Below are 11,878 nucleotides of genomic sequence, written 5' to 3' on the forward strand. Positions count from 1 at the left end.
CCCGGGGATTGCGTGCATCTTTCCTGACTTTTCAGTGTTTTGCACGTCTAAAATACTCAAGGATCTTTCTTCTCCAACCTCCTGGCTACCCTTCTACAACATCTAGTCTTAGATAAACTCTGGCACTTTGGGGATCATCTTCAGTCTCAAGATGATGTTAGATACTAACACAAGGTAAGTTCAAAAGTTTTAGTATTAACCCTGCCTGCAAAATTCTCATRCTTAAGCACAAGAATACTTCCATGTTTCAAGTTAAGAGTTTGGATACACACAATGTTGGAAAAGAATAGACATGCAGGGAATTTCTGACCTACACGTAGTGACTTCAAACACCACCTTTRGCTCTAGTGAAATTCAAATCAAAACATTCAGGTCTTGAAAGGAAACTTGGTGGGAGAAGGAGAATGCAAGGAGGCTTGACACATCCCAAGCTCAGGATGAGGGAGAGCTCAAAATCAAAAGGCAAAAACCCCTCAGCACTKTGTGTACACCTACAAGTGTCCCCCACAGAGAAGGTTCTACATGCAAGACCGCAGTGGAAACCAACGTTGGCACATTCTTCTCAGAGAAGTTCAGACAAAGGAGTCTTCATCGTTTCATCACTGTAATTACAAAGGGCGTGCAAACCTCGTCAATGCCCTCCTCCTCGTGAAACGTCCGGGACAGGAAGAGGCAAGTCAAAGTGTTGTCCTTCTTCGTGAACAGGATAAAATCCTTCCCAATGCGCATGGAGCCCCTAGAAACAAATTTCACATTACGTCACAGCGGAGGCACGCTAGTTAGAGGGYGTTTTGGGGCTGGTTTCTATGAGTTACACTATGAGCAGTGAAGCATCCACGGTTTTCTCCCGTTACRTTCAGTTATGAAATATTAAAACCAAATGAGACAGAGGCAGCATCATTTGCCCTAAACAACTTGCTCCTTTCTAAATCCACACATTTTCATAGAGCAAGAGTTCTGTAAATTAATTCCCTAAACATTTAACACTATATATTGAAGGTAAAAGAACAAAGGAATAAAGGGTTGAACTATGAGAAAAATTCAAAAGAATTAATTTTTTAATCTAAAAAAAGACAACTACAGTGAGATAGGATAAGAGTCTTTCATTACAGGACTACAAAAACAAAGAAAACACTGCCACTGGCTTTGCATAGGCTTTCCTACCRCTGAAGAAATAAAGATGATGCTCACATAGTTATACCTATCAAACCACAATATCTAGCATCCCTTACAGGCTAGTAGCTCTTTACATGTAATTTAGATTTTATCTCCACGCGTTACCGTGGGGTGCAAGCAAAAGCACCTCCAAGCAGAACAGAAGCAGGGCAGCCAGGAGGTGCCCCGAGGGGGCTGGGGAGGCTGGCTCCGGTTATACCTACGATTTGAGGCCGTTGCCGTACTGCCCGATCTGCGTGGACTCCGGCGAGCGCTTGGCCGACCTGCCGAACTGGATGACGCTGGCAGCTTCACCTGTACAGAGGGCAGGAGGCAGCGTGAGCCGCGAGGCGCGCAACAGCCCCGCTCCCAGACACGCTTGGCCGGGGTTAGGAGCACAGAGAATCACAGAATCACAGAATATTCAAGGTTGGAAGGGGTCTCTAGAGACCATSTAGTCCAACCTTCCTGCTCCAGCAGGCACACCTACAGCATGTGACACAGGGTGGCATCCAGGCGGGTTTTGGAGACCTCCAGAGAAGGAGACTCCACAACCYCCCTGGGCAGCCTGTKCCAYTGCTCTGTCACCCTAACAGTAAAGAAGTTGCTCCTCACCTGGAGATGGAACCTCCTGGGTTTCAGCTTATGCCCATTWCCCCTYGTCCTATYGCTGGCCACCAGTGAAAACAGCTTGTCCCCTTCCTCCCTGCATTCTCCCTTCCTGAACTTTTACATGTTGATCATATTCCCTTTCAGCCTTCTCTTCTCCAGAGAAAACAGGCCCAGCTCACTCAGTCTCTCAAAGACACTGTGGAAGAGGCTGTTAGCTCAAGCCAAGCCCATCACGAAGCTCCATCATACGGCTCTGTAAAACCCACATTATTTAATGTGTTGGCAGAGGCTTGGCAGAGATGCCACCACGCTGACCGAAGGAGGTGGGTGATTTAGATGAGGTCGGTGCCTCRTTGGGGGCACAGAGAAACAGTTTCAGAGAAGGCTGAACAACATGACCTGTTGCATCCACCACAGCTATAACAGTGCTCAGAAACCAAGAACCAGAACCACCCCAGCTCCGATTCCACTGCTAACGCAATCGGTGTGAAAACATTTAATATCCAGCATTAAGGCAGTGATATAAAAAAGGGGCATGAAGGCAGGATAAACCAACCACCTTCTATCGTGGGGTTGAACTGAGTCCTGCAGGTAAGTAATGTCCTGGTAAAACAGAAGTGGCTTTAGCAGCAGGTTCCTGCAGTGCCGACAGCTGTGCAGGAAGGGTGCAAATGCAGCACTGCAGCAAGGGAATGGGGTATGTCCTTGGCAGGGGACAGGGGAGGACGGGGCAGCTGCGGGACCTGCCGCTCGGAGCCCCAGCCCTCCTGTTGTTTCAATCCCCCCGCTGCGGAGCTCGCCGTGAGGAACGGGATGCAATTCCCAAGGCGGGAACACCGAGTCCAAGGCTGGGAACATCGAGTCCTGCAGCAGGAACCTCCCTGCAGCCTGCAAGGCTCCAAGGACAATGCTGGCCCCAGAGGTATCCGCTGTGTGAGCGGCCCACAGGCTGCACCGGCGCTTACTGGGGTACACGGACCCCGCTGAGGGGCTGCTGCAGCGGTGTGTGCAGGTCTGRAGCATCCCTGCCCTGCGAGGGACCTCCCGGAGCTGCACTTCATCCTGGCCCTTCCCAGCCCCCTGGCATTTGCATGGGAAGCCACAAACTGCATTTAAAAGCAGCCTGCTAGCCCCACTCGCTACGTCCGTATGCAGGCATGGAATTAATCCGAGGAGGAACCTTTGCCTGCCTGGGAATACTTCTTTCCCCAACTTGGTCTCTCAGGACATCAGCCCACTGTGCTATTTTCAACACACCCAAAGCAAGTGTTTGAGTTTAGCTGGTGCTCCGGAGAGGATTTATTTTTATTATTGTGTGAGCTTAAGTCTGGTCAGAGAAGGGAACAGATTCCCATCAAGAGCCTGTCACTGTTGTCCTTTAGCRAAAGGGACCCTCCTTGGTGACCTCRCAAAAAGCTGCATCGACTGCTATTTAAAAAAAAAGCCCAGAGAAGCCTAAAAATGGAAAAGGGTGATTGTCCAAAGCATTTCCCTTCTCTCAAAGGTGAACATATGGTTTATCACTCAATGCTGGCAGCCCCAGGCCAGTCTAAAAACATTCTTTATTGACGCAGGGACATAAATGACCGCTGCAAGAATGGCCTAGAGAAGAACAAATGAGTTYTGCTGCACCAGGCTGTCTATCTTTGGGAGAGACTTAATCCTTAGCTACTCAGGAACCAAGGTACTTTTTTTTTTAAACAACTTTTTGTACTTTTTTCCCAAGGCTTTAGCAAGCTAAGGCTCCAGGAGGAGGCGRCCGCGCTGCCATGAACGGGCTATTTTAGCTGCACTGTTTTGGTTTTATCGCGTCTCACGGTTGCTAGACTTCAAAAACAAGTTCCCTGGCAACGGACCACGGTGTGATGTCATCCACAAAGAGAGGAGAAAACAGCAATTCCAAGGAATGCACTGAAGAGGGCAGATCCATCCCCAAAGCAGAAGGAGGGGCCTCAAGGGCTCAGATTAAAGAGAGGGATTCCTAAAAGGAGATGCCCAAGAGCCAGGGAGGAAGGTGGTGGACAGAGCTGCTCGTGTCCTGGCTGTCGCTCCTGGGGAGCGCCCACACTTCCAAGTCCTCCAGCTGACACGACAGCAAAGCAGGTATCAACGGGAGTCTGAAGAACCATGCTTAGCTTCATGAAGGGCTCTTCACCTTCTCTACCTCTCGTTTACGTCAGATTTGCATCGGAGAGACCRTCTGCAGTATAATTAACAGGCTCAAGAAGACCTCAGAGCCAAAATAGCTTATTTATGAAAATATAAGAATAAATAAACAAGGAAAGCCAGGCTGGGGAGAACCAACCTAAATCAAGACCATCTCAGATCCAGCTTCCCTTGGGACAGGGGAAACGGCGGGGAGAAGCTCAGAGATCTTTGGTACYGTAATAGACGCAGGAACAAACCCATTATTTTGGGGAAATGCATGAGAGTTGCACACAGATGAGCTTGGAACAAGTTCCCATGAAGACCAAGGGCCTCGTCTCTGCCCAGGCTGCCCTCAGCGTGGGCTTGAAGTGTTTCTAGAAGGAGCTTCCCTTGAGAGAGACTTGGGCACTGCCCTAGGAAGGTTCTCCCAAGAGCCACAGCCCGACTCAGCAGCGTGTGCACACTCGTAGACMACGCTCGAACCCCAGTAGTGTCTACACATGGCTTTTCACTGGGCAGGTAATATTTAATGGAATAAGAAAGCTAATAAAAGTAACCACGACATTAGTACTTAATTAGCTGCATTCACTAAAATGGAAGCTGCTTTTAAGCCACAGCTTAAGGCCACGGATTGGGAGAAAACACAAGTTACACCTTACGTGCTGCAATCCCTTAGGAAGGCAATTCAAGCTACAGCAATCGTCTTCAAACCACAACTGGCTTCTGAATCACTAAACTTGTGCAGTACCTTAAGAGCCCAAGCAGCAAGGAGAACTTCTCAAACCTAAGTGCCTTCAACGGGGACCACGCACAGAACGGGAAACGCTGATTTAACACGTGTGGCATGAGACCTATGCTGTGTGGTTTCCTGTTTGACTCATCCAGTCCCCYGTGGAAAAAAGCCGACTGTTTGGATGGGTGCTGCGGTTCCACGATTGCACTGTGGGATGCTATTTAAAGAGAAAAAAAGAATCTGCACCAAGGCATTACTGAACCTCTGGTCTGTTGCGAGCTCCCAACTCCGTACTACGGAGACAGAAAGGCTGGACTAGGAAGACTGCAGCCTGAACTCAAACGTGTTTCCAACTTTGGGTCACGATTTAATGAGTCAATGCTTCAAGCTCTAAATGTAGCTCTCCTGTATTTTGACATCGTACCTAATTTTCAGAAGTGCTCACTGTAGTGCTTGCCCTAGTGCTTTTCTGTGCCCTTTCCTGCCTTTATCAAGTGGCATGACCCAAATCAGGAAGTTCAGTGTGGACAAAGACCAGGATGACTGGGGAGCAACAAGGCAGGATGACATTCATAATCTGCTCCTGAAAGGACTCTTGTTATTTCGGTAGTCAGAGCTCAGAGATATCCAGATTTATTTACTTTTTATCCCAAAGGATGTCTCAGCCACGGGCCAGGCTGACTCAACTCCGAATGCAGTAAATTGATTYGTATTTTTTTTGGCTAGAGTAGTGTGTCACAGAGGAGATGATTAATTTTRTATATGATAAGGCCTAAAAGAGCCAGCATAAGAAGACAGGAACGTGCATCCCTCCTGGAACTTCCCCCTTTCAACAGGACCAAGTTATCAACTTGGCTCAAGCCAGAACGATGCTCCAGCTTGAAGAGGCCAACGTAGCCTCCGGTTACTCACTTGAATCCATTCCCGTTCCATCATCCAGGAAACACAGCATGAATCCACCTCGCAGATCCTCCCGTTGCTCTGCAAGAGACAGTCAACACTCCCACGTACAACGGCTAAAAGTCCCATAAAATGGGATCCAACCAAACAGCTTTTATAACTGGGGTAGCACGATAAACAGGACTTTTCCAAACCTAATATGGCCAAACTCCAATAACGAGCAGTTTTACTCAAATATCCCTGAACGCTAAAAAAAAAAAAAAAAAAAAGCACTAGATTATTATTACAGAATGACTAAGAATCTCTCCTGCACTTTATCTTGTAAATATATGCTACAAAGTGCACTGTAAAATCAAGCTTCTTTAACCCCCAGTATAAGCAACCATTCAGCTTGGCGTTCACCTGGCCTCAGCCTAAGACTGAGGTGACTTTTTGCAGTATCGTGCTCAAGTTGTGCAGAAAAGCCACCTTTGGAAGGCAGCCCATTGCAGCACAGGACACACCAACAAAGCAAWGTCTCATCCTACTGGGTGGCTATTGCATCCTAAAGCTGAGTTGTAACTATGGACTGAAAGCAGGTGTGTAAAGGAACAGCAAGAGTGACTTACCTGTATAAATGTCTATTCTTGTGGCATCTGCATCTCTACAAAGTAATAAAAACCACTGTCAGCATTCAAACTTCAAAGGAAGGGAAGCCAAAAGGCAGCCACAGGTAAGCCAGACTTTCCAGGAGGAATTTACACACATATGAAGCTCCACGAGGGCCCTGGCAGTCAGCACTAGCAGACACGGTACAAGACAACTCACTATTTCACAACGGAGTTCGGATGCAAACGCACAAACACTGGAACACTGCTGCTGTGCACAGAATTAACATGAGCTACAGTGACCATCACTGGCGCTTTAGCAAAGGTTATACTGAGAAAAAAAGGGCAAATTTACTGACATATCTACTAACCTTCCTTAAGGAAACAATGTCTTCATTTTTTCCATCAAGATGGATGGAGAAGTTCAGAAGCTCCTGCCTAAAGCCCCATCTGAGCACACTGAAGATGGCCATAGGAAACCAAGCCCTTAAGAGGCGTGTGAACWGAGGGCCTTCCCACGCTCTGCACCCTGGCCCTGTCTGAAAGGCAGCCCACGGGGCACGTTCATCCCCTTCCTCACAGCCAGCCCATGGGGCACAGCCCACACCAACACGGCTCCTTCCTTCGCTGGGCTGCCGTTTCATTCCAGTGAAGCACCAAACTCCACGACGTGCAGTGGCCTTGACTCCAGGCTGGTTTGTTTGGAAATAATTCATCTAAACACTTCCCCAGATAACTTTGGTTCCATCTCCTTTATCATCATTCCTCAATAAAAAGGTGAGCTCATTATTTCCATAAGATCAAACCAGAGTATTAGTTTGTCAAGGGAAAAATCTGCAGCTCTAACCTGAAACCTGCGGTGCAACGTTAGGAATTCGGCATAAACCCCACGGCTTCCAAGCGTGCCCTCGAGTGCTCTACATATTCCTGCACTCATTTTCGACACCCTGCCTCTGATTTTCGTTTCATCCTATCACCATCCTTGATACGGAGATCTTTAATTTCCAACTCCAGTAATGACCATTTTACCAAATCTCCAAAAAAGTAAAATTAGACTTGTACTTAAATTCATTTCATGCCTCCTAACCATCACTGCTCCAAACTGGATTTCAAGCTGAATTATTCCACGATTTGTTCAAACTTGAATTGTCACCAATCACGGGGCTGGGTGTTGCAAGAGGACGAGCTGAAGCTGTCATACCCAAACACAACGTGCTTTTCTCTCAGTTATTCTATTTTTCCTAGAGCCTCCTGGAAGAGCCGGTTGCCGGAGCGGCTCCCCCGGGCCGGCACCTACCTGGCGTTATCGACGAGCTCGGCAAGGGCCCCGAACAGGAACTCGTGGGTAGTCCTGCAACAAAGCACAGAGCCAGCCAGGTCACCCCCATGCCGAGAGCGCCTTTCCCRAAGCAGCAGCCTCAGACGCTTTTAGAGAGCATTCCCTTCTATCCATGTGCAGAGCACGGCCACCCCTGCACGAGGCTGCTCCGCTTTGCTGCTCCCGGGAGTGCAGCCGGAGCGGAAAGGCCGCCCGGTGCTCAGTCTGATTCGGCCAAGCTGCTGCCCCAAGGGAATCACCCTGTGCTCAACAAGGGCCTCATTAAGAGCTATCAAGAAGATTGTGGAGCAGAAGCCTGTGAGTGAGTCAGCAGCTCCCGCAGAACCCAGCGAGGGGTCGGTGGGCAGCCTGGTGACACCGGCGCGGGGCAGCTCCGACACCCCCGTCACCAGCGCCGCTCCTCACGCCCCCCAAGCTGCGAGAGGCTCCCAGCAGCCACGCACATTCCCAAGCCCCGGGAGCTGGGAGCCCCAGGAGCTCCCTGCGAGCACCACACACCATCCAGCCCGCGCGAGGCCRCGCTCCTCAGCCCCGCTTAACCACAGGCTCCAGAACTGCGGTTAGTCCCCAGTCTCACAAGTGGCYTTTTGCTGAGCACTAACGTTAGGTGTGTGCCCTAACCCTGGAAGGAGGCGCACGGCACGGACATCAGGAAGGGCTGCTGAAACGCTCTGATGGAGACTCCACCACTCCGACCATCCCCACGTCAACTGCAGCTACAGGARCTCAGACGTGGCTGTTCCACCAAGTCCAGTAATTTGATCAACTGGGATATATAAATGGCATTTGCTGCTCCTCCAGGACACTCGAGCAGGACGCTGGATRCTCAGAAGTTGATGATTTATCTCCCTGGTTGAGCTGGTGTGAAACCTCCTCCAGTAAATCCTGCTTCGCTGCTGCTCACGAAGGGGCCTGCACTTGACTGGCAAGCCRTCCAGTTCAGAGTTCCAGCTTGAGGAGAACAGACACGAAGGTGCTTCCCGTGTCCGAGACACACGGCTGCCCACAGCGCCCGTAACCGCCACGCGAACACTCACATCCACCTTCCCCGTCRGCAGTCCTGCGTGGGTGACGCAGCTCTCAGCAGAAACGCAGCAGTCCAATGTCAAAGATACCCCCGCATCCACAAACAGGAGCCTTTCTCTGCGAGCTGCCGCTTGCCAACACAGCAGAGACAAGCGACTGAGGGCAGATGCTGCTTGGAAGAGCATCTTCCCCATGAGAAGAGCCACCAACACGCTCCCAGAAGCTCCAGCTGCTGTTCCTGCATTCCTGCACATCTTCCTGGGCATGGATCTCAAGTGCTAGCTCAGGAGCACCTACTCAGCTCCGTAATTCAGCATCCCTGAAGGTTATTTAGGAAGCAACCCCTGCCAGAAAAAGCCACAAGCTTTTTCAGCACTGAATGTTTCAGCACTAACAACTGAGCTTCGTTAACAACTAACTTGCATCATCAGCAATTTAAGGAATGCTTCAAATTAAGGGAAAGATGCAAATAAGCTGCAGAGAGAAGYGTCTACGAAAAGAGACTGGAACAAAAAAGTTTCCCCCTGGAGGGGCACCCCACTCAGCCTGAGCAGCTCTCAAACCCGGAACCCCTCGTGCTGACACAGGCCAAGACCTTGCCAAAAATGAGCGAAACCGAGGCCAGCTATTTGCCACTGCTGGATTTAAATACACGCCACATACACCACATAAAATACACCATCCTCAACACCTGACCTAGAGGGTCCCAAATTACCTAGTAAACATCCAAGCAGAGGTCGCACGTAGCAGTTGGCACGAGCTAATGCGTTCATCCATGAGCAAATCCAGGCTGTCACCTTCGTACCCATCAGAGGTGGCCGAAACACTTCGCACGCACCGCGATCAGCACCCCTCGACCTGCCGAGAAAGGCCTGGGTTTAACTTCCACACCAGGCAGCTCTTAAAGCACGAGCGAAGGCCTGGGTTTAACTTCCACACCAGGCAGCCCTCAAAGCAGGAGCGGAGCTGCCGGCAAAGCAGAGCGCACCGGCGCTGGCACAAAGCCTGGGGACTCTTCGCTGGAGCCAGACTGGCACCCAGGGCAGCGGGAGCCCCTGGACAGACCGTGCCGATCGTGTCGCTGCTGTAGCGGAACAGGCGGCGGGGAAATGGAAAGRGTGTCAGAAACGCACGGTGTTGGTGACAGCTCCTCTTGGCAGGCAGGACAGGCCTGGGCGTTCCTCCCATCTCCATCTTCCACCGAGACAGCTCTGTGCCACAGTCCCAGCTCAGCATGRAGCAGCAGATCCCGCACATGCTCGAACTGCAGCTGTGAGAGCCCGGCTGGAGGCATCCGGAGAACACGGAGCGTTTCCACAAGCCCCGGGGGTGGCACCATTCCCTGGTCCCAAGCAGCTCATTTTGGGAGCGCTTCCTAGAGGATCGCCCTCTGCCCGAGCCCTGCTGGGCTCCTAACCCTGCACAGTCAGACGAGTACCTAATTACTGATGAAAGACATAGGGCTTCATTTTCCTTCTGGAAGAGGGAAAATCTGGCAAAATAATTAAGCTGGGAGCTCGGCAGCCACGTCAGACACAAGCGCTCTTCTCTTGTGGTTGTACTTTGACTTCTCAGGCCAGGTCAGAAAACATCCACAGGAGAGAGAGCAGAGTCTGGGCCAGCATCGCGGGCCAGGAGTTTTTTTTCTTCTTCATCATCATCATCATCATCATCATCATCATCATCATCGCTGTTTCCAGGGTCGCTGCTGAGCTACTCGAGTCTCTCGCCGTTTAAATGAACTACTTCTGTGCCAGCTGGGTGCATCGGGACAATCCCAACAGCAACAAGAACACGAAGTTCCAGCACAACCTCACTCCTCCCTAGGCACCCCCGTGAAAACTGTATCAGATGTTCAAGTTCTCATATGTACCTTTAATTATATCTTAAATATACCTCAAAAAAGTGTCAGTTGGGACCAGAGACACTGTACTAGTCTCAATAAATGACTTTTCTGAAGTGTTTTTAAAGTAGCAGCATTCCATTTTCTTAAGGAAAACAGCCAGCCTCCATGCAGGCAGCTTTGAGAAGCTCCCATAGGAACAGACCGGTAACCTCCCTGTGCTTACACATGGATTTCTTTACTGTAGGAGCTAAAGGGACCTTCACAGCTCAACTATTCCACGTTTCAAAGGAGCATTTGGATGAACATCTGTGGTATTAAAGAAAAAAAAAGGAGAAAAAAAAGAATAGGTAATGGAAGTTGTCTAGGCAAACGTACTTCTATGCCTAGTGGCAGATTTGAGATCTAAGCTACCCTAAAAACCAGCTGCAAGTCCTGAAGCGCAGGGACCGCGTAAACAGCCTTCTGGAAACCACTCTGGATTTCAGTCAGTGCCCAACATTTTCCAGCTGCTCTTTGCTTTGAGAGGGCCTAAAAGCGGAGCRCGGGCAGGGCTCCCTCGCACGGCTGCGGGGTTCCGGCTGCAGGTCGGAGCTTCGGCTCCTCGGCCACGAGGACACCTTCAGCACCAGAGCCCGCCCGAGGCGGCTGTGCTCCCGGGAATGCSACGGGGGAAGAACGCCGCTGACCAGGCAGCTCCGTGGCCAGCAACCCTGCACGGGGCTGTTTCTCCTCGCTGTCACACCAACTTTTTAAGCGTGTTTCCATTGCTTCCACTCCTCCCATCGCTGTTCTTCCCAGGGAAACTTCSGCAGCGATCCCTGTAACGTCACTCTTTGCTCCCAGCGGATCCAAAGTCGCGGTCCTGGCGCATCCCGACTCCTGCTGCTCTTCAGTCCTTCCTCACAGGCTTGCGGTGCCGCGGCGCTCGGCTGCGCCCCCGGCACGGGCTGCCCGGCGGGAAGGGGCAGCGCGAGGCGATGCCAGCGCTCGGGGAGGCGGCTTTGGCTGTCGCAGAGCGCGGGGCTCGCGGCACAGCCCTCGGTGCTGTCTCCCGAGCTCCGCAGGGCGCAGGAGCTGCTGACAGCGTCACCACGCAGTTGTCTTCCCAATCCACAAGAGCCCCCGCAGAGCAAGGGAGGCAGCGGCAGCGACTCCGCGTTCCCGTTCCTTCAGGCTCCGGGAGCGAGGCGACAGGCCGAGCCGGGACGCGAAGGCCCCGGCCCACAGGCCCACGGTGACACCGGGACGTCGTCGTCGTCGTTCCCTGTGCACGACGGGACGCAGCTGGAGCGCCGGGAGCCGCGCGGCCGCCGCGCTCCCCGGCCCCAGGCCGGGCGCTCCGCTCCTCCATCCGGGACACAGGCAGGAGTCTCTTCCACAGGGATTCAGGAGTGTCCCGAGGCAGGCGCTGGTGTCCGTTGGCGGCGGGGAGGAAACGTGGCCGTGGGCGGCACCGGGCCGCGCTCCGCGGGACCCGCTGCACCCAGGCCCGGGGCTCGGCCCGCTCCGAGCGGGCCCGGCTGCGGGTCCCC

At 51.7% G+C, this 11,878-nt stretch overlaps 1 protein-coding gene across 3 annotated transcripts in view; it reads right to left on the reverse strand.

Annotated features, from left to right (window-relative positions):
- Nucleotides 1-8,142, reverse strand: part of MORC2 (MORC family CW-type zinc finger 2) — a 29,647-nt gene extending 21,505 nt beyond the window's left edge. For 2 of the 3 annotated variants that reach the window (XM_026042877.1, XM_026042876.1), the window contains exons 1-6: nucleotides 8,096-8,142; nucleotides 7,433-7,486; nucleotides 6,157-6,191; nucleotides 5,561-5,629; nucleotides 1,380-1,470; nucleotides 628-736 (exon numbers count right to left, since the gene is read on the reverse strand). In XM_026042877.1, the coding sequence (XP_025898662.1) occupies nucleotides 628-736; nucleotides 1,380-1,470; nucleotides 5,561-5,600 (240 nt within the window). In that variant the 5' untranslated portion in view covers nucleotides 5,601-5,629; nucleotides 6,157-6,191; nucleotides 7,433-7,486; nucleotides 8,096-8,142. Of the gene's footprint in view, nucleotides 1-627; nucleotides 737-1,379; nucleotides 1,471-5,560; nucleotides 5,630-6,156; nucleotides 6,192-7,432; nucleotides 7,487-8,095 lie in introns of those variants that run through there. The other variant, XR_003250000.1, reaches the window with a different exon arrangement.
- Between the last annotated feature and the right edge of the window lie 3,736 nt (nucleotides 8,143-11,878).

The sequence above is a fragment of the Nothoprocta perdicaria genome, unplaced genomic scaffold, assembly GCF_003342845.1.
Source record: "Nothoprocta perdicaria isolate Ctin4 unplaced genomic scaffold, notPer1 scaffold_317, whole genome shotgun sequence".
Classification (NCBI taxonomy): domain Eukaryota; kingdom Metazoa; phylum Chordata; class Aves; order Tinamiformes; family Tinamidae; genus Nothoprocta; species Nothoprocta perdicaria.